The sequence below is a fragment of the Carassius carassius genome, chromosome 4, assembly GCF_963082965.1.
Source record: "Carassius carassius chromosome 4, fCarCar2.1, whole genome shotgun sequence".
NCBI lineage: Eukaryota > Metazoa > Chordata > Actinopteri > Cypriniformes > Cyprinidae > Carassius > Carassius carassius.
Genome location: NC_081758.1, coordinates 17,709,388 through 17,733,477, shown reverse-complemented (window position 1 = coordinate 17,733,477; position 24,090 = coordinate 17,709,388). Strand labels below are relative to the sequence as shown.

The window sequence follows — 24,090 nt, the reverse complement described above, 5'->3', positions numbered from 1 at the left end:
ACATGCACTTTTATGACCAGTAAAAACCCACAGGCATCCGCAGTGAGACGCAGCCCCACACCACCAAAGTCATATGTCTTAAGATGACATCAAAAGAACACCACGAGCTGTTGATGCTTCCTTTACAGTCACACCAGTATTTCACACAACCCACTGTAATTCACAGCACATAAAACCTTAAAACGGCACATAAAACAGTTCATCTCTTTTCAGTGTCGGCTTCCCGGGCTTAAAAAATGTAATATGTTTTACCGCAGGTACATAACTAAAATATAGTTTTTTTTTTTTTTAAGGTCTCATAAAAGATTCAAACAGGATTTGACTATGTGTTCAGAAGGGGAAGCTTGCATCTCTCCCTGCAGGAGCATTGCGGAGGCGAGCAGACTTCCACAGTAGGTTAAAATCTATAGAATAAACGGCATCACATGGAGATGTGTGATATTATGAATTCCCAGAATGCTCTCTTATGACATGTGGAGAGAGAGATGGCGAGAAATCTGGTCCAAAGTGTTTGACTCGTTGAGCTCACGGCGCTATAAAACACACTGACTTTCAATCAATTTTAAAACACATATGGAGGGAAAAGCTGAATACTGAATGTGAGAGGAAGGAATGAGGGGGGGGAAGCATACTGAAAAGGTAAAACATCTGAAACTCATGGAGAAACTGATATCCAACATCCTCTGAAGGTGCAAAGTTCAGTGACAATTGTGAAGAGTTTATTTTATTTTTTTTATTTTTTTTTGGGGGGGGGGGGGGGGGACAATTTTACAGCATGTTTGAAGTTTTTTTTTTTTGTCCTTTTTTTTCCCCTAAATATGGAATATTCTTCTTGCTTTTCTTTTTTTTTTTTTTTTTTTTACCATTTTTGAATGTCTAAATCATCTGGGGTCAATTTAATCCTGTTCTTTAAAGAGAAAGGTCATGCAAACATTACAGTTCTGTCATCATTTTCTTGTGCATGTGTCATTCCAAACCTGTATTATTTTCTGTAATGAAAGATGATGATCTATACAGTGGAAGATTGTCCATAACATTCTTCAGAATACCTTTCTGTGTGTCTGTGTGTTTGTGTGTGTGTGTGTGTGTGTGTGTGTGTGTGTGTGTGTGTGTGTATGTGTCTGTTCCACAGAAGTCAGTCAGTCATACGAGTTTGAACAACATGAGAGTGAGTAAATGTTGACAGAATTTAATTTTTTTTGTTGAACTACCCTACCAAAGATATGTTGTTTCATGTACGATGTATAAGAGAAGGACATTTTGGACCAATCAAATTTCACTATCCATCACAATCAAGCAACTGACCTTGTCCTTTTGTCCATCACTTGTTGTGCTTGGTCATATCAAAAACTTTAGACTAACTAACATGGAATAGAGAGCTGTTACTGATTTATGTTACTGTTATTGCTTTATAGTGTTGTGCCTGGTTAGGACCCAGTCTAAGGCCAATTATGAAGTGGAGACAAAGCACAAGCAGAAAGAACAAAGAACGTGTGTATGAGAGCTAGACAGAGACAGAAAGAGAAGGTGAAAATCAAATGAGAAGCTGTCCTCCTGGACTAGCCTTAGTCCTGTGTGCAGACCTTGCCGTAGGCTCGGAGGGAGAGAGAAGGAAATAAGGAAAAGCGTTTGTTCCTGAGGTCATGTGCGGCACACAAAGCTGTCCAAGAGGAAATCCAAATCAAGAGGAAGAAGAGCAGGATGTTCAACTCTGTTAAAGATGAAGTGAAAGTTTCTCTTTAGGACATGCTACAATGTATATCTTCAGTGTTCTTAATCTCTTAAAGGTGCTATATAATGAAAAATTATATTTACCTTTGTCTCTTGAAATGATGTATGTATAAAAATTCTGAAACTTTTAGAACTTAAAACATTCCTGCTCAAGTCTACAAAGAGAGAGTACATTATCATTCAAAGCTTTAGGTTCAGCAAGATTTACTAATGTTTTTGAAATAAGTTTTTCATACTAACCAAGGCTTTTATTTCGATCAAGAATACAGTAAAAACAGTTATATTGTAAAATATAATTACAATTTAAAATAACTGTTTTCTATTTAAATATAATTTAATGTAATTTATTCCTGTGATGACAAAGTAAATTCTTTAGTGTCACATTATCATTCAGAAATCAGTCTTATGTGCTGATTTGGTGCTCTAAAATCTTACTATTATCAATGTTGAAACCAGTTGTGCTGATTAATATTTTCTTGTGAAAACCATGACTCAGGAATATTAGATAAATAGAAAGTTCAAAGCTCATTTATTTGAAATAAAAATCTTTTGAAACATTCTAAATGTAAACTTTTTATAAATGTAATGCATCCTTGTGGAAAATAAATATTAATTTCGTAAAAAAAAAATGCCCTTTAACTTTTGAATGGCAGTGTATATAATGGTTTTAGATGAAAATATACATAAAAATAACAGTGAATACATTAACACAACACTGAAAAGATGGGCAGCACTATCTGTATTGCTATCAAAAAAAAAAAAAAATATATATATATATATATATATATATATATATATATATATATATATATATATATTGTGATTAATTTCAAGGTTATAGTCATTTTTTAAATAATAATATCAGACAGGACCACTCTGTTTGATTAAAATTATTGTAGAGATCCTGAACATTATTTTTGACGGCAGACTTTGCTCTGGAGGGTTCGGATTCTGAGCTGTCCACAAGCAAACCTCACTGAGCTTTGAAACCCCCTAAGCCTAATGCAATTACCAGAATATGCAACAGATATAAAATCCATGGAGAAGTGATAGAGGTCTGTAAATGAGAATGGACAAGATTAAGCAATGATTAGCTGATAGATGATAGATTTTCATGGATAGGATGTTAAGTGATTATGTGCCTGTATAAGGAGGAGTTGGGGATGGAGGAGGGTAAGCGCATGTCTGTGCGACAGACTAAAGCAAGTGTGAGTACGGATTAACTTATATATGTTATTTAATTGTAGTGGGAGGAGTTACAATCAGCTGATGCTGGCTGTCATGTCGTGGTATCCATGAACTATGGATCACTGAAACTACATGGATTAAAAAAACAACATGACAGCAAGAGATAACAGATAACAGATTCAAAGTAATTCAAGTAAATTAAATTGAATTAACCAATACAGTCTATGATTCCTGTCAGTTTAACCAGTCTGACTAAATATTAGGGCTGGGTAAAAAATATTGATCTCTCGATATTAATCGATTCTCTTTTTTATGGAACGATACTGATTATTAAATCCCAAGAATTGATTAGTCTAGCCTGTATTCAGTTAATGGACAGAACGTTGAAGGGCACTTCCTATCCAGTAACAATCAGGATTGTGCTTTGAAGCTTTAATATGAAACAAAGTCTCAGATTTCAATTTATGTCCATTGTATTGCAGTATTCAAACAATAAATGCTGTTTTGACGTTGTTTAATGTGGAGTGACAGACCGCTGTAGCGCTTCAGTTCAACAGACGCAGCAGCGCGAGGCATACGTGAACTGACCATCTCCACATTAATACCAGCTTCAGCACAAAATAATCATGACTAAACATCTGAAGGTAAGATAAAAGAAAGAGTACAACTTTACAATCAGTATCCTGTCTCTTGTAATCGCTCAATCAGTGTTTCAGCAACGCAAAGATGTCAGTATAACGGCTTGTAAACACGCAAAGATGTCAGTATAACGGCTTGTAAACAATGTCACGTAACGTCACATTTACCTCAGAAACAAACATATTGGGTGACCATAAACTCATTACTCCTTAGAAAAATAAACTGTAGCGAGGAGTATTTTGCTAAATATATGCACCATATAAAATATTCATTATATGTTTTACTGTTCTTATGTTTAATTTATGTTTGAATAAATACATCATTTTTTTTAAAGACAGTCACCATTTAAATCTTTATATTAAGAAAAAATTATTCAAGTAGAAATATTATTGTTATTGTAACTATATAATTTAAAAACTAACTCTAATCGAATTGAATCGAAAGCTTGTGAATGAGAATCAAAAAAACCCAGCCCTACTCAATATCATATTTCTCTCTGGACAGTTGTTTTCTCTCCTCTTAAAAAATCCACAATCTGATATTCTGAAATCTAAAATACATACATTTGTTGCCATGTTGCTGCAGATTCAGCAGCGCTACAGTACTTCTAAATAGCAGAGAATCACTATTTCATAAGGTGAAAAATAGTCAGAAAAATTTAATTAATCTGTTTTTAGTGCAAAACAACCTTGACTAACATAAGTAGACCTCTAGAAGAGCAAAATGAATAAAACGCAAAAAAAAATTATGCATGTATAACTGAGCGCTAACTATAAAATACATGAAAATATGTGTGTGCTGTAACTCAAAGCCATGTTAAATACCCATCCTGAATCGAGAAATGAATACACATCACAAGACCCTTCCCTCACTCTTGGTACCCCTCAGCCCTGTGACTATTAACATATTGGCTGCAAAGTTTCTTCCTCTTCTCTTTTCCACACTCCTTCCTTCTGCAGGTTTGGGAGGATGCATTTGAAGTGAACTCTGCATAGCACTATCTCAGGGAAAGAAACAACAAAGTGAGCAATGTGCGAGGTTCCCTAGGACAAGCCAATCAATGCATGAGAGGAACCTTGCCCAGGGCCCTTATGCAAATGGAGGCATGTCCAGTAACCCCGGGAGCCGACATGTGCGTCAGATCAATGGGGCGCTGCATTAAAAACCTTACAGCTATATTAGATGCCTACCCACTAAATATGTAATGATGAACCCCTGAAGATTTCACTGTGAACTCTTTAACTAGCGGCAGAGGCACATGTATGAAAGCAAAAAGCTCTATCTGTACATCGAGATAGGTATACTGGATTAAATTGGACACTTGATTATTATCATTTGCTGTGGACAGCATACACATTCTTGTAAATTTACTGTGAATTTAGACTTGGAAATTAAGTATTTGAAATGGTAGCTTGACATAGATACTAAATACAACAGAATGGTAAAACAACTATATAAAGGCTATTTTACATTAGCATGGGACAAAATGAAGTTTCAAAAAGATGTCTGGAATATGTCTGTCAAACCATGACAGGGCTCATCACTGATATTCAATGGCTTATTGTAAGAGATAATTGCATATTCTATTAGGCGGTACTCATAGCGATATACATTCACATGCAAATGATTTCGTCCAGATGAACCACACAGAAGATGACAGACAATAAGCAGGCATAACAAATATGTCTATGTCAGCGCAGATGCATAAACACTGGCGCGCACGCCACAGTTACACATCAAATCAAAGTCTCTTCTCACTTCAAAGTGTATTCTGGACACAAAGACACACACATTCCTGGAGCTTGTCTTATCGTTGGTGTGAAGATAGGCCACTCCACAAAGGCGTTTGCTGAGAGTTTATTTATAGAAATAGTGGAGCGGGGTGATTTCTCATATCGTTTGTTCATTTTCACCGTGAATTTATCCCTCCATACATGTTTATGCACTAAACTCTCTGAGCCTGTTAACAAGCAGCGGCTAATTAAGCTTGTGACAGAGAAAAGATGAAGTGGGGGAAGAAAAAAATAAGAGAGGGAGGGAGAGAGACAGACGGAGAGAGAGTAAAAAACAAGGTTGATCTCGCAAAACTGCTAAGGCCCAGGGACGCACAACAATATGAAAGTTGAAAATACAACCATTTTAAGATACAGCAGAAATAAGGTAGTAATTCAACAGAATAATAAAAAATATAAACAACTGCAGAATTATAAGCAACTATATATATATATATATATATATATATATATATATATATATATAACACATAAATATATGTGCGCTCACACACACACACACACACACACACTGTATTTAGGCCACAACAATCAGAATTAAGACACAACGGCAAACATAAATTTCAACAAAACACATATCAGCGACAATACAATACAAAAAAAAAAAAAAATGTAAACACACAACAGAATTACACCACACATAACACAAATAAGCCATACAATGGAAATATCACACAAAACAATAGAAGACAATACAAACAAAGGAAAGAAGCCACAAGACACCAGTAACGCCACCAAAATTATAAACTGCATTGACACAATACAATGCCAGTAACACACAACGCAAAGGAAAGCAAACAAAACTAAGAAATAAGCAACAATACACCACAAAACAATGGAAATAAATCATAGCACAAAGTTTATAAGCCAGAACATGACAAAAACTGAATTGTCACCACATGACATAAATATTATATAAGTCACAACACAACAGAATTAGCACAGCCAAAAAAAAACCGTAAAACTTGCAACACATGAGATAAAACAAAAACAACAACAACAAAACACACACGTCAGATCTATGCCATAACACAACATAATTACGACATTAAAATGAGCCACAAAACAGAAATATGCTACAACACTAAAAATACAACACTACAATACAGCATAACTGTCTTTCAACACAACACGAATAAATTCCATTGATGTGCTTTTGGATTTGACATCGTGAAATATTGAAGTAGCTATGTGTGAAGAGATTTGTTCATAAGACAGAAGATCTTGCCTGGAGATCTGTTCTTCTTTGTAATATTTAACAGAGAGAGTGTCTATACCATCTTTATATAGTCAATAAAACGAAGCTACTATTTCCATTTTACCAAGTTGCCATGTGCTTAATATAATGTTCTCTTGAGGTGGATCTGTAATGAACAGACATACTCATAAAAACGTCTAACAACATTTACCGAGCAGCGTCAGAACTCATTCAACCCAAAACAGCTGACACACGTTTCCTTCAAATAAACAAACACCCACATTTTAAATTCACAGAACTATTATTTGGCTGTATAAACAAGCAGGTTTTGCATATAACAGTACTAAACAATGACACATTAATTGTATTTATAAAACACAAAGCCATAATGCATGTTCTATAATACTACTTATTACTAATTATTATTACAATTATTAGTCTTCAGCATATTGTAAACTAGTTTTTGGTGAGCGACATTACAATGTATTGGTTAATAGAAGAGAACACTCTCAAAGTAATCATATTTATACAACATTGTACAGTATTTATATAAAAAATGACCATGAAACAGATCTGGTGTGAATGTAGACAGGCGAGATGCAAAGCTCATTATTCTCAGCACACACAGATCTCCACCCCCTGTGACCCTGTTTCAGCATAACACACCTGGACGGCAAATTGATATCAATTAAAAAGCTGCATGCGGATGGGCTTCCATTCTCCAACAACAATCTGTGCATGCTAGATTGCTCGTCATCTTCTAAAAACAAACAGACATTAATGACGAAATGAGCCGGAAATACATAAATAAGCCACTGCCGAGCTGTAGTCAAAGCTCTCTCTCTGGTGAATCCCTCCTAACAGAAGTCCAGGAGGGAAAAATTGGGTTTGAAGAGGCCCATCATAAATCAAATAAATAAATAATAAATAACAGAAAATGGCACAAACAGGCAGCTAAAGAAACCAATGCCTGGGAGGAGGTAAAAAAGGAAAAAGACAATCCACAGCGATGAAAATCTTTTACAATGTTGATTGTCAGGATCTCTTTTCAAGCTACAGAAACGATCCAAACACAAGGTCTGGGAAGACTGTTTGTTGTTAATCAGGGGAATTCTCCAAACATTCAGAGGTCCAAAGGAAGCCAGGGACCGTGGTGTGAATCATCCAATCAGGACCTGAACCCCGTTCATCATCACACCCTGTCAGACCTGATCATCAGCACTCAAACAAAAATCAACAAATCTGAGCTACATGCGATGACAACTGTTTGAACACTAGGACCAGTCAATATCATCACATTCATCGCATTTAAATAACTAAATTAATCTGCATTTATAGATAAAATACTTTTTTCTATAATTTGCTAAAACAAATTAATACTTGTACTTAGCAAGGAGGATTTATTTGATAAAAAGTGATGACAAAGCTATTTATGATACAAAAGATTTATATTTTAAATAAATGCTGTTACTATTTATTAATCAAAGAATCTTGAAAAAAAGTATTAAACATCAAATATCAATAATATCAAATCTCAAAATATTGTCTCCACGTCATAATTGGCCTTAGACTGTGTCCTAACCAGGCACGACACTATAAAGCAATAACAATAATACATCAAATATAATAAGAAGAAAAGTTTCTTGATTTCTGAAGGATCATGTGACACTGAAAACTGGGGTAACTCAAAATTCAGTTTTGCCATCACAGAAATACATTACATTTTAAAACAGATAACAGGTATTTTACATTGTGATGATATTTCACAATATTACTGTTTTCACTCTAAGCATAATAGACTTTTTCTATATATATCTATATTACACTATGCTTACGTTATCCCCTGTAATGCCACTCTCTCATGAATGCGCGTACGACAGTGTTAGTGGATGCTAGAGATTACGGTTTATAAAGTTTTAAATATGGATATTTTCTTTTACACAGCTGCATCGCTTTGCTTTAGAAGGTCTTCATTAACCCCACAGAGTCACGTGGAGTACTCTCATGATGGATGGATGCACTTTACTGGGTTTCAAAATCTTGACCCCCATTCGATGCCATTAAAAAGCTTGGAAAAGCCAGGACATTTTTTTTTATATAACTCTGGTTGTATTCCTCTGAAAGGAGAAAGTCATAGACACTTAGAATAGCTTGAGGCTGAGTAAATCATGGGGGGATTTTTATTCTTGGGTGAACTATCAACAGACAGCCCTAAAAATAAATTTTTCCTTCAGTCAATTATCACTCTTGAGAAAAAAAAAAAATTATAAGTCTAATGTTCAAGGCAGGGATGGACAGAAATCTCTGCTGTTGTAAATGTTTTATATTACATTTAATTTAGTCTGCAGCAAGTGAATCAACAAGATATCAGACACACTTGTCCAAGCAGGTTTTACAGTCAGCAAAGCTGGGTTTAAGACTGCAGTCTTAATGTATTAAGACAAACCAGCATAACTTGCATGGTAAATGCAGAAAAAAAGCATTTGAAATAATAAGAAAGCTTAACCAAAATTCTTAACCAAAATTCATAATTCAGGTAAAGAACAGAAACCGAACTAGGGTTGTGCCGATCGTCAGAGATATCGACATAAGCAGATTTCTCTGTCGATAATCAAGACGATATTAGGCTCATTTTCCTATTAATGTATTAGATTATAATAATAACTATTATTTTTATTTTTATTAGGCTGCTTATTATAATTTGGCAATCAAACTGCCCAGTTATTTCACTTCAGCACCACATTTCACACACACACACACAAACACACACACACACACACACACAGCGCGTGCGCGAGCGCGAGCGCAGGAGGATTAGAGCCTGTATAGTCACTGAAATTGTCCGCTTTGACTCGAATAACTCATAAATCCATGAAATGAAAGAGATAGAAAACGAGGAGTTGGTGTCCCACACATTTAATGGCTGCTACACTGCAACGCGCTCTTCTCAAACATGAGAGATTAACTCTTTCTTGGCGTCACAAATAAAGTAAAGACAAAATAATTAACAAGGCGGCAGAGCGAATTTATAATCCATAGTGGTTCTCACATAGTCCTTCTCTTAAAGACTGATCACTTAACTTATAACAAGCACTATGTGGTGATGACTTAGGAGTACGTGAGAACCACTATGGATAATAAATTCAATCTGCCGCCTAGTTATTATTTTCATGCACTCCGCACTATAATATGATGCATGCAAAATACATAGTTTCGGCCGTTACAAAGTCTCCACCCACAAACAGACTTACATGGTCTGCAGATAAAAGGTATTTCATTGAACTTTAACAAGTAATCTGAACGGCCTTTATATGTGTAATATTTTAAACGAGCCCTCAATAAATGAGTTTAATGCCACAGTTATGTTAGAACGCATCTCATCTTGTTTCTGTGGCGGTGCGTCAGACTCGTCATGAGGCGGGCGGTCCGGAGCGCTGTATGACTGATACATCAGTTCAACTCAACTTACTCCAAATATATGAACTTACCTGTTTTAAATACTTTATATTTAACGTGTTCGTTTATGCCAAATAGTAGTGTTAAACTGCTGGACTCTAAATGAAATCTACTATTGATTTTCACCGTTGACTGATTTTGCAGTGAAGTGCACAACGAAATGCAATGACACATTTTACATTTGATCCATTATTTCATCTAAGCTGTGGGCACCCACACACTGGTGCACTGGGAGGCAGATGTATGATTGCATAACTCGTTACATAATGCACCCCATTTTCTTCAATCCGGCCGCTCTTTTCTCTGGCAGAGTCCGGAAGGTTACGTGGAGCTGAGCTCTGCCCTAAAGGCTGCTCTCACAGGCTTCCAGCTAGACTCATAGATGAAAGCGAACGCTGGAGCTGCCGCTGCAGCAATCAAACAAGATCAGATTGAGAAAGAGAAGGCTACGGGACAGGTATGATCAGGTGAGATGAAGGGCAGTGCATTACAACTGGATTCGCTTCAGGACCCAGATTTTACACTGGATATCAAGTGGCAAGCTTACATTGTTCCACAAAATAAAACAGAAATGTCCAAAGATTCTGAAATGTACATTTTGCTATCCCATGGACACAGAGTGAAATGAGTCGACAGATCTGGAAAAAAAACTGTAGCAGAACAGCTAACAGTCCTCTGCTTTCTAACAAGCATTCTGATGTGGACAGAACACCACACCGAATTTCTTTTTATTAGCATTCATATTTATTCGATGCACCATAACAACACTACTAAATCTACAGTGTGAAACCGACAGACTAATCAGTGTAGTCTGATTACCAAACAAATGATTTTTCAGAGTCAATTTGTTTTAGTGAACTAAACACATACAACCCGAATTCCGGAAAAGTTGGGACGTTTTTTAAATTTTAATAAAATGAATACTAAAGGAATTTCAAATCACATGAGCCAATATTTTATTCACAATAGAACATAGATAACGTAGCAAGTGTTTAAACTGAGAAATGTTACACTTTTATCCACTTAATTAGCTCATTTAAAATTCAATGCCTGCTACAGGTCTCAAAAAAGTTGGCACGGGGGCAACAAATGGCTAAAAAAGCAAGCAGTTTTGAAAAGATTCAGCTGGGAGAACATCTAGTGATTAATTAAGTTAATTGATATCAGGTCTGTAACATGATTAGCTATAAAAGCTTTGTCTTAGAGAAGCAGAGTCTCTCAGAAGTAAAGATGGGCAGAGGCTCTCCAATCTGTGAAAGACTGCGTAAAAAAATTGTGGAAAACTTTAAAAACAATGTTCCTCAACGTCAAATTGCAAAGGCTTTGCAAATCTCATCATCTACAGTGCATAACATCATCAAAAGATTCAGAGAAACTGGAGAAATCTCTGTGCGTAAGGGACAAGGCCGGAGACCTTTATTGGATGCCCGTGGTCTTCGGGCTCTCAGACGACACTGCATCACTCATCGGCATGATTGTGTCAATGACATTACTAAATGGGCCCAGGAATACTTTCAGAAACCACTGTCGGTAAACACAATCCGCCGTGCCATCAGCAGATGCCAACTAAAGCTCTATCATGCAAAAAGGAAGCCATATGTGAACATGGTCCAGAAGCGCCGTCGTGTCCTGTGGGCCAAGGCTCATTTAAAATGGACTATTTCAAAGTGGAATAGTGTTTTATGGTCAGACGAGTCCAAATTTGACATTCTTGTTGGAAATCACGGACGCCGTGTCCTCCGGGCTAAAGAGGAGGGAGACCTTCCAGCATGTTATCAGCATTCAGTTCAAAAGCCAGCATCTCTAATGGTATGGGGGTGCATAAGTGCATACGGTATGGGCAGCTTGCATGTTTTGGAAGGCTCTGTGAATGCTGAAAGGTATATAAAGGTTTTAGAGCAACATATGCTTCCCTCCAAACAACGTCTATTTCAGGGAAGGCCCTGTTTATTTCAGCAGGACAATGCAAAACCACATACTGCAGCTATAACAACAGCATTGCTTCGTCGTAGAAGAGTCCGGGTGCTAACCTGGCCTGCCTGCAGTCCAGATCTTTCACCTATAGAGAACATTTGGCGCATCATTAAACGAAAAATACGTCAAAGACGACCACGAACTCTTCAGCAGCTGGAAATCTATATAAGGCAAGAATGGGACCAAATTCCAACAGCAAAACTCCAGCAACTCATAGCCTCAATGCCCAGACATCTTCAAACTGTTTTAAAAAGAAAAGGAGATGCTACACCATGGTAAACATGCCCCGTCCCAACTATTTTGAGACCTGTAGCAGAAATCAAAATTGAAATGAGCTCATTTTGTGCATAAAATTGTAAACTTTCTCAGTTTAAACATTTGCTATGTTATCTATGTTCTATTGTGAATAAAATATTGGCTCATGTGATTTGAAAGTCTTTTAGTTTTCATTTTATTAAAATTTAAAAAACGTCCCAACTTTTCTGGAATTCGGGTTGTACTAGCGTCATCTGATTTCCAAAGAAATTATCCTAATTAGTCAGTTCTTTTTAGTGAATTGAACAAATACTGTAAACAACTAATGTACTTTATTTTCTACTATTTTATTTCTGACTCAAGAAATAACTCTTAATATCCAATTATTTTTAGTGATTAAAATGCATACTGTACTACTAGTGTAGTAAGATTCTCAAACATTGCCCAACTACAATTCCTGAACATATGATTCCACTGAGTTGTTGCTTTAAGTGAAACAGACACACACAAAAAACAGCCAAAGTAGTCTGACTAGTGAATGAAATACTCTGATGAATTGGTTCTTTTTAGTGAATCAAGCACAGTCAAGCACTTACTGAGACTTAAATCAGTTCAGTTACTGACTGTTTGTTCAATGTGCTTAAATATACACAATAAAAATATCAGTGGGGTGTAAGGCCTAATACATAGTCAATGAAACCTTTAAGTAACCCTCCATGTATTCAATTGATAAGGTTCCTAATATAGTTTTTGGAGTCTCCTACAACATTACATGCATGCAAGGTCAAAAAATGCATTTGTTTTTTTTCAAAATATGCATTTAATTTCACCTAATTTTCCAACAATTCGTTCAAAGGATTTGTAAGATTCAGTCTCTCTAAGCCCCCCTTTCTGTGAGCCTACTCTGCTCTGATTGGTCAGATGGCCCAGTCTGTTGTGATTGTCTACCGCATACACTGTGTCTAAAAACGATATGCCCATTGGCATAGTTCAGTATTTTCAACACTCAATAGAAAATATACATATATATTATTTATCATACATACAGATTGTGATTCAGTGGAGTCAGCTGGTCCAAATAAACGGCATCTTCCAGGAGCATGCGTTTTGTAAAACCTGCATTGAACTCCCCGAGATTAGAGAAGACGTTGTCAGTAAAATGATGGGAACACAAAAAAAAAAATGGGGGCGAACAGTGGAAAAAAAAATTGTTTAACCACTGATTCTTTGCAGCCTCATATTTCAAAAGTGAAAATAAAACAAATGTATTTTCACAGGACACAGCGTCTTCTCGACATGATGTTAACCACACAAACAAGCTACAGTGTTTGAGGGTGGGTTAAGTTGTTTGCGGACAGCCAACGCAAAACATAGGTGGGCATTATGCAAATGTTTTACCCTGTGACGTGTAGAATTACTGACGATTCGTTTAGGCTGTTAAGGGTTGATTTTTTCCTTTGGGAGCCAATAATTATATTTATCGCACACTTTCAGCTTTACAGCTTTGCAAATCATTTATTGTCACATACACATACATCACACTAGGGGAAGTCTTGGCCTAGTGGTTAGAGAGTTTGACTCCTAAACCTAAGATTTTGGGTTCGAGTCTCGGGCCGGCAATAGCAAGACTGAGGTGCCCTTAAGCAAGGCACCGAACACTCAACTGCTCCCCGGGCACATCAGCATAAATGGCTGTCCACTGCTCCGAGTGTGTGTATACGGTGTGTGTGTGTGTGTGTGTTCCCTGCTGTGTGTGTGCACTTTGGATGGCTTAAATTCATGGGTCACCATACTTGGCTGTATGTCACGTCACTTTCACGATTCATGAAAGGCAATATTCAAAATGGCATAATAGGGGCACTTTAAGAGGAATAAGAACATAGTAATTCTATTCTTTGCAGTTCTCCTGACTAATTATAGTCAGTGTAGATGAGCCACAGGATGTTGCCTTTCTGATAATATATTCATAATACACATTAATGGTTGATAAGTTCAAATTGGTTGATAAGTTCAAATTTAGTACTCACTATGAACCAACAGGAATTCAAATGCAGCCATAGAGCCAGAAGTAGGAATAACAAAGTGGCAGACAGTGAAGAGAGAACAGTTTGTCTAGAATCTCCTCAAACTCAAAATTCATGCCACAGATATGACAAGAAACAGAGACTGTTGAAACAGGAACACAGAGATGGAAGAGTGAGGCCTGACATAAAGCTATCCAACCCTGACGCACCACTCTTACTTAAAGGCACACTTTGATGCATCTATAATTACTACATAATGCCTTCAAAAAAAAATCAAATTTCAATGAAAAGAAAGAGGGAGCGAGAGGCAGCATGCTGAAGACATTAATCGGCCTGTGTTTGATGTGCCTGATCAGAAACGTGTTTGTTACGAGTTAAAGGGAGCAGTAATTAAGCCACAGATGGCCTGTTTTCAGGCAATCTGTTATGACGAGCTAGAGATATCCTTCCTCAACTCAACTTTTTGTGTCCACCTTTTCCATCTTGGCCTCTAATTCCTTTCACCTTGTACCTATTTTAAAGGTCTATTCACACCAAGTCACGTGACCAGCTCTCTCATTAGATTGGGTTACTTTCAATGAAATGCACAGATGATTTGAGTTCTTGTATACAATATTACATAAATGAATTAATAAATAAAAACTGAAGTAATACAATATAAATAAATAAAAAGTTTCACATGAGGAGTTACTGGTCCATTTACCAAACTATACAAAAATTGTATGTCAAACATCTAAAATGATTAAACCTTGACTGGAAATGCTATACAAGTTCATTTATAAGATCTATACAGATAATCTGTGTTTGAAGACTAAGTTCTTCTCATCCAGTTCATCAGAATATTCCTGCCACTCCATACCACAGACAACCAAACCACTGAAAGGCATAAGCATGGTTTATATATGAAATAGTGTGTCTAAGTGAGCATTTCGCCTGTGTATGTGTGTGTTTGAAAGCAAGAAAAGGGGGAAAAACAGGGATGCATCAGAGAAAGACGGCTAAACAGATCTCTGGAGAAAGACCACCATGCCTCAACCAGCAAAGGGGCTGTCATGGCCACAACGCCACATACATATTTAACAGTTATATTCAAATTACGAAACACAGAGACTCCAGCCTCAGATAAAAACATATTCTTGGAATTATCAGTGGAATGCTAAGTCGTGGCCATCCACTCCACCCTCCCTTCTCTCAATTTAAAAGAAAAGTGAAAAGGGGTTCATGAAAAGAGCTCCCATGTAGGTGAAGGAGAGTTTACGAAAGAAAGCGATGTTATGTTAGGTCAAAGGTTAGCCAGCATGCTCCTGAAGAACTTGTCCTAACAATGCGCACACCTAGACTAGAGATTGTGACAAGCTACCTGAACCTTGACCCCAGAGGTGATGTAACACAGGGTACATAGCTGAAAACCGAAGTTCACACGGTTCAAGTAAAAGGTTAGTTCAACAAAAGAATGACAATTTGGTTATTTTCCTTTGTGTCATTCGAAACAAGTATGACTGACTTTTGTCTGTGAAAAACAAAAGGGAATGATCTTAATAATCTGTGCCATATAATTAGCTGCCAAGGACAATATAGCACCGTAAAAGTAGCTCACAAGATTTATACATTAGATTTCAAGTCTTGTAAATCATTCAATAGCTTTGTGTAAGAAACCGACCACAACATTATTCTTGAGAACTCTTCACCTCCAGCATAGTTCTCCAAATTTCCTGCTCGAGATTGATATGAATGTGAAATACAACTACCAATTACTTTCACCATCAATGATTTCAAAACTTCACAGCATATTTCAACATATTCGGCAGGATGAAAAATGTGTTGAGAAGAAAAAAAAAATTGCAAACTGTAATAAACTGTTACTGTAATAGAACGAAAAGCAAAGACATCTGCAGCAGAAGGATTGAAAATCAACTACTACCAATTTCTGAAGACGCTTTCTTCGAACATTGGAGCAATTTGAGATAATGCAAGATGACAGTGATCTCAATGTAGGACAATGCTCTAACCTGACGGAGAGATCTTCTCAAACATGGGATTAAGCCTGAAGTAAAACAACAACTATCTTTGAACAGGCCAAGAAAATGATAGATTCATCATATGGGTGGTTTGTGGAAGACACTGAAAATAAGGATGTCTACATTGGCCCAAATTGTATTATTATTTTTTTTAATGGTCAAAATGTCATTAGATTACAAATAATTATAGTTTATTTATTAGTTATGTATTAAAACATTATTTTTTACTAATTTAAAGTGAATGGGAAAATATTGTAATCTAGTTGCTGTATAATTGCATTAATTAATAAATAAGGGATAAAATAAACGATGACCAAATGTTCCTTTTGGGGTCCATTAACCCTATGCACATCAAACTTTTTTTTTTTTTTTTTTTTAGTCCAAATGAGAGACTACGTAAAAATAAAACATTTATTTTCCGTCATTCTGGCTTGTGTATACTGCGACCAACTGCCCATATCATGACCTGTCTCTTTACTCTCAGGGTCTGATGTTATGCATAATCGTCTAAATGCTTTAACAAAGAAGTAGCTCTCATTGCAGTTTCTCGTTCTTTCTTCATTCCTCCCTCCTGCTTAAGGAAGTCTTAGTGTCTGCCTTAGGACAAGAATGAACTGGATTGTATACAAAAGCACTTTCTCAAAGAAACTAAGCATTATTTATTTTTAACCATTTACTCTTTCTTTTGCTGCTTTTCACACAGGTGAACACAACTGTGTGTGTGCTGAGGTAGTGGAGGGGGAGGGCTTTTCATAATAATAACCTCTAACAAATACTTACCAAATTCACAAATGACAAGCCGCCATAGCTGTGTGCCACGATGAAGACGTTTTTCGCAAGTGATTTCGAGATGAAGTGGTCCCACACATAGAGTGTGTGTTCCTCTGGAGTGCTGTTTTCCTGCAAGGAGAGAGTGGGAATAATTGAAGTTAAAGGGGTCGAATAATGATTTTCCTTCACATTTCAAAACAGGGGTTTTCAAGCTAGGATCCAGAGACTCCCAAGGGGCTGCAAGAGAGTGCTAGAGGGTCCAAGGAAAAGTTTTGAGACATACAGTGAAATAAAGAAAGAAAGATTACGCTTTAAAAAAGCTAAATTAAAAAATGCTAAAAAATAAACTTATTTAAAAGTTGATTTAAATAAGTAAAAAGTAATGTCATTTAATGTATTAAAATAGCATACAGATCTGAAAATTAATAACTATATATAATATAATAATTTTCAATAATTATATTTATTATTATTTTTATTTATTGAATACTCACATTTTCTATTTAGGCTATAACAGGTGTTTGCGGCTTTGAGCAGTGCAGTGCTGAAATTTGCGTGCTCACGAATCCTCTCATTTTAGCACACAAATTGTAGACATTATGAAAGATTCATTATGCATATATTTATTGTGTTATAACAGAGACTTGTGAGATTGCTATGAACTGAGGTGTCTTCTGGAGATTAGAAATGCAGCGCTCTTTGCTGGCATTCTGCCATGCCATATAAACCATGCAGGCAACAGCTGCTTGCTTTAGTTAAAAATAAAAGTGTTCTGTGAAGGCTGATGCTCTAATAACAGATATTTATCATGAGCATGTATGCTGGGATTTCATACATTTCACGGAGAAAATAGTAACATAACTAGTAACATAACTAATTACTAATTAATTTTGAAGTAAAGTAATCAGAACAGTAATGTGATTACTTTTAAAAGAAGTAATCAATAATGAGTAATTTGATTACATTTTCAGAGTAACTTGCCCAACACTGACTATGTGTGGAGAGCATTCACTCAGTATCATTATCCCATCGTGATTTTCCCAAGACAGACATCGAGTTTCTTAGATCAACATTACTGTCCAAAAATATAGAAATAACCAAGTCCATACCACTAAACCTAACACTACCCTTAGTTTATTTTAAAATCAGAAGGAAATGATGGGTGTATAACAAGGGTGTATAAGCATCTAGCCCTGATTTTAAGCCTAAAACTTCTGGTTGGTTGATTGGACTGTTGTTCCAGGATCAACAAGGATGTTAATTTCATTCGTCAACAAAAAAAGTTTCACCGATGAAAAGCTTTTTTCACACAGTTGAAGGACGCACACAGAAAAGCACTTCTCACACAGCACACAAGTACTGAATTCAGCTCCCTTTTGCGTCCCATGAACGGAGAAATACAGACAAAAATGTTGAATTGTCCATTTTGACAAGTATTCACGTAAACACACTCACTGACGTCTTAGGTGAATGTAAATAGTTGGGAGAATAATGGGCATATACTGTATCAGTATAACTGTTTCGTACATTCGGTTTTAAAGGGACAGCGATCTACTGTAACTGCTGTTGTATGTGTCATTAAAATTAATAAACCAACAACAAATAGAGAGAAAATCACTCACTGCTCTGGACCAAATGACTTTAGTAACCCTAATAAGAATTAATCTAAATGTATTTATATAAATAAACGTACGCCTGAAAGAATAAAGAATGTGGTAAGCTGTTATAAAGAATACATATTATATAACTATGTATGTATTTAAAAAAAAAAAAAGTTTGAAGTTAAAGACTACCTGAAGACGTTCACATATATACTCTCACACAGCCACATTCACTCAGTTAAATATATCTTAATCAATGAATCTTGCATACTGCAAATGCCTCCAATGCAAAACTCAATAGATTGTTCGATGTCAAGTTGAAATCTTAATTTGTACCCCACTGACTGATCAATACGGCCTCTATACTAGCGATAAACACATAATCGGCCTATGTGGGAAGGTCACACAAGCAGGGCACAAACACAGCACTTGTAATTAACAATGACCTGGGGTTATAATACTCTACAAATGCAAGGCGAGAGAGAGAGAGAGAGAGAGAGAGAGAGAGAGAGAGAGAGAGAGAGAGAGAAGAAAAAGGGCATTCATTCATTCACTGGCACATGCAACATTGATCTGTGTATCTGTTCGCAAATACAGCAATCCTTTAAATGCAGAATAACAACTAAATTAGAGGAAAATCGTGAAAAAGTAAGTGAATGTGACTATCGGTAACATAAAACGAGGAATGCGGCAGCTATACAGCTGCATGATATAAAGAGCTGGCCTTGTCGCAATCAGCTCCTGAAAGTTTGCAGCCTTGCCCTGTATTTAGCCTCTCTCTCATGATCTTGCATCAGCTCTCCCACATTGATTAGCTTTTTGAAAAGCACTATAATAAGTGAATTAGAGCTGAAGGAGCTGGCAGGAGGGAAGAGATTTCCTGTCACCAAGATGGCTTGTGCTGGCGAAAGGACACAAATATGAAAGTAAATAAACAAGCTGGTAGGAGGAGGGGTTACGGCGTGATGCAACTGGCAGAAAGGGCTGAGCCCAGATCTCCTTGGACGGCTGGGAGGTGGGTGCAGGGCAGTGAAAACAGGCACGAGTTTGCATGTCTTTCTCTCGCACCCTCAGACATCAAAGCGGTTTGAAGAACCAAAGCTGAGTCATCACAGTGCAGCACATTTCATATTCATAAGCTCTCTGTGCTCACACACACATGAGACCCGGACACACAGCCACAGAGAGGTGCAGCACCTGGTGATTAGTTTATAGCCACTTATTATTTAAAAGTCCCTGGACATATTGTATTTAAGATATTTTAAAGAATCACAAAATAAGAACTTTCTCCACCTCTGAAAGAACTGTTTCATTCAGCTGATGCAACCAAGGCCATGCAGGCAGGGAAATACAGAAACTGGCTGGCGTACTGTAAATCAGCAGAGCCCACCCTCAAGGGTCTATACTAAGTAAATAAAATAGATAAAATAGTATTTAAAAAAAGATATGCACCATTATAATAATAACTAAAGGTGTTTAGCATTTTTTTTTTCATTTGGCAGGTGAGTGATAATTACTGAACAGACATACTGTAGCTAAAGTAGTGAATAATAATAACAAAAAAAGAAAAAAGTTTTTGTTGCAAAATATTCTGAAACAAAAACGTAACAAAATTTTAAGAATATCATGTCATAAATGGTTTGCTCAATAGAAATAGTAATGAATCCTTAAAAACTACTATTAATATCAATTTTCACATTCTAATCAAATTGACTTTTCAAATTTGTTTCACTGCAAAATACTTACACCGCAGAAGTTACAAATTACAAATGCAATTTCAAGAGTGCATCTCAGGAGGTTATGTTATGGTGAAGCAAACATAGAACTGACCGTTGTGTTGTTCTGTTTTTGCATAAGTGTGTGTGTGTTTCAATAAATTAAGTCTCCACTATTGTACAAGGGTGATGCCACATAAAACCAGGTAACATCCCTTTCTCCTTATCAGCCCAGCACAGAGTCTGACACCTGGCATGCACATACACACAAGCACACAGTCCACCGACTCCCTCCAACCCTTCCCCTATGACTGACAACCTCCTCTGATAGAGCTCACACTTATCTAAACAGCATTTGCATATTTGTGTAATTATTTCCTAGGGTTAATTAGCTCCTGCGAAACAATATGCCCGTAGAGACCGGTTCCTGGTGACAGGTTCCCCCTTTCTCTCTCTCTTGCTGTCAGCCCTCATCTCATCCATTCATGTGCAAGACCTGGAAGACTCCCAGATAGTGGAGACCTGTTGCTCATGTCTCAATGTTTCTGCATTAGTATGGACATTCACTTTCTGCATCGCTAGCATCCAAAAATACAAATGCTAAAATAGTTCCACGAATGGTCTCTTCATCTCGTTCTTCAAACGATTAACTGTCCACATACTAGTTTACAGATAAACACATAAACATTTAATTCTTATTTAAGGGTGAAATTCTCGCTTTCTATTATGCAGAGGCATCTGAGTTCAAGACTGAGAAAATAAACATGGAAGTAGATCCATATAAATATTCAATGGTTTTACTTATTGGAACACATACTAACATACTACTGCATTTTTGCTAAATATTGTATATATAGAGAGGGGGGGGGGAGATAGAGAGAGAGGGAGAGAGAGAGAGAAAGAGAGAGAGAGAGAGAGAGAGAGAGAGAGAGAGAGAGCGAGCACGAAAGCACTGTATGCAATTTTGTATATGCAGACAATAATAAGATGGCTCACTACAGTACTTAATCACACATTGAAGAACTCTTCTGGCTATATTCTATCCCACAATGCAAAGAGATCATATTGACCCACTACTTACTGATTGACATTTAATATAGTAACAATTAATAATAAGTAGTTACAGTACATATCACTTCACAGACAGGTAACATAAAACATAATTTTTCTACCATATACATTTGCCCCTTTAAAACTGGATTTAAAGGGATCGTTCACTTTCAAATTAAATTTTGGTTTTAGCTTACCTCAAGGACATCCAAAATGTAGGTTTCTTTGTTTCCGCAGTATTTCCCATTTTGATATTTTTAGGTCAAACTGTTCTTGTCTGTGACTCATATAATGGAGGTCTATGGTCACCACCTCAAAGAGCATGCACAGAGGAGTTCAAATTAAACAATTCCCCATCGTAAGTACACATTGATGACCTAAGACACGAAACGAGCGGATTGTGTACGAAAACGAACAGTATTTATATAGTTTTTTACACAACCACATCCAACTGATCTGAGGGTGCGAGTGCTTCCTGATGTGACGTGTGCGCGTGCTCTGGCTTAGTCTGCGCAAGTGCGGAAAGCGTGGAAAGCGCCGAAAGTGATCTCTCGTGCATGAACATCACTCATTGTTTACTGTTTACCACACGATACGCCACCAATCTGCACTGTCTGAAATATAATGCAGTAATTGTAATTAATTAATTTGTTTATAATGCACCCTATAATCGTTGCGATTATAATAAACACAACACATTACTCACTCTATTGACAGTGTGCCGTTGGGTCCCTCTGGCATTGGACGTCGCCTCCAGTTTATACGTGGCAAACAAAACACAACGTGCAAAACGCTGCGTCTCAACAGCGGAGAAAACTCAGGATCTTCAGTCAGGCAGGTGTGTGATGCGATACTGTCAATGTCCTCGTCGTCGTCTTGTAGTTGTTCCATTCATGACAACATATGCTCTCCACTTCTGTTGGCATCTCACAACACTTGCTACTAAAACACCACCAATTTTGAAGAGATCTCTGTCTCTCTGAGGCTTGAAGACGTGCTGCCTTCAGCGGATGCTTCCTCCATCGCTCTGAATACTTGATCTGTGTATTCTGGTTCGAATAAATATGGTTGTGAAAAAAATTTCAACGTTGTCTGTTGATATATTGAAATCGTCTTCCATTGCAATTTCTTGTACGTTTAAATATGTCTAGATCTTCACAGTGAAAGGTAACACTTCCGAAATCTCTGTGTAAACCATAGACCGAAAGTGTAAACAATGAGTGACGTACACGCGCGAGAGATAACTTCCAGGGCTTTCTTGTGCAGACTAAGCCAGAGCACGCGCACACGTCACACGACAACAAAAAGCACGCGCGCCCTCAGATCAGTTGAACATGGTTGTGTACAAGAGCCAAAAAACTATATAAATAGTGTTCGTTTTCTTTCACAAACCACTCGTTTCGTGTCTTAAGTCATCAATGTGTACTTACGATGGGGAATTGTTTAATTTGGACTCCTCTGTGCATGCTCTTTGAGGTGGTGACCATAGACCTCCATTATATGAGTCACAGACAAGAACGGTTTGACCTAAAAATATCAAAATGGGAAATACTGCGGAAACAAAGAAACCTACATCTTGGATGCCCTTGAGGTAAGCTAATACATGTGAACCATCCCTTTAACTCCACAGTAAGTGGTGACATATCTACTTATTGGCACTTTTATTGTCATTCAAAACATGTAATTAAAAAAGGTTTTTTCACTCCATATTGCTCATTTTAATGTTTTTGTCTATCACAGCTCATGATGAATAATTACACAGCAGGGCAATCTCACATTTGACTTACAAAACAAAAATAAATCAACAAACAAATAAATAATAATAATTGGATCATTTTATATTCATAGGCAAAATCCAACTAAACAATGTTGATCCAGTAAAAATCAATAGATTCCTGTCAAACCCCATGCCATGTCAACAGCACATGAACAGTATGTGGCCACATGCATGCGTCACTATGCATCTTAATTGACCTGGACTGCAGTTTCCTCATACAGTCTCACATCAGCACAACAAACAGCATCCGGCATCTTCTATTATATTAGTACTAGGGCTGGGCAGTATGTAAATAATATAATATCGATAATTGCCTTTAAAAATATTGAGATATCCGATAATATTGTCTACCTAAGCCTTGCCCCCGCCGAGACAATATTGCCCACATGCACCATAAACACACACCATGTTCAGTTTGGTCTTAATTATTGCCACAAAGTTTGGTATTCATTTTCTTAGTTTGTGCTTAAACTAACAGAAAACATTAGCTTTGCTGTTATATTGGTGTTGCTTATACTTTTCTCTCTGTTCTTATCAAATTTGCATTTTAAATAAACTTCCTCTTGTGAGGAGAACAGTTGAGGAAAAATAATAGAAATCGCATCATATGACCATTTTAAGTAGCAAAAACAGTTCAGTCAGCTCTACAGAAAGACTGGTATTGATACATTTTAAATTTAAATGCCAAAATATTACATTTCATTTCTAGTCTGTAAAGGCTACTTGTCCTAATCAGACCAAGAACATTCTTCAGAACATTCTAATGTCCCCTCAAGCTATAAGCTCAGCTAGAAATAACAAGCCAACTCTTTCTAGCCACACTGGGCAAACACATTCGCCTTAGCTCATTTCAATGGCCAGGGGCAGCTTTTCTGCAGGACATAGGATTATTTTCATTTA

General features: G+C 36.8%; 1 protein-coding gene across 2 annotated transcripts in view; it reads right to left on the bottom strand.

Annotated features, from left to right (window-relative positions):
• Window positions 1-24,090, bottom strand: part of LOC132138834 (cotranscriptional regulator FAM172A homolog) — a 188,995-nt gene that overhangs the window by 89,783 nt on the left and 75,122 nt on the right. For both annotated transcript variants that reach the window (XM_059547708.1, XM_059547709.1), the window contains exon 8: window positions 17,057-17,176. In XM_059547708.1, the coding sequence (XP_059403691.1) occupies window positions 17,057-17,176 (120 nt within the window). The remainder of the gene's footprint in view (window positions 1-17,056; window positions 17,177-24,090) is intronic.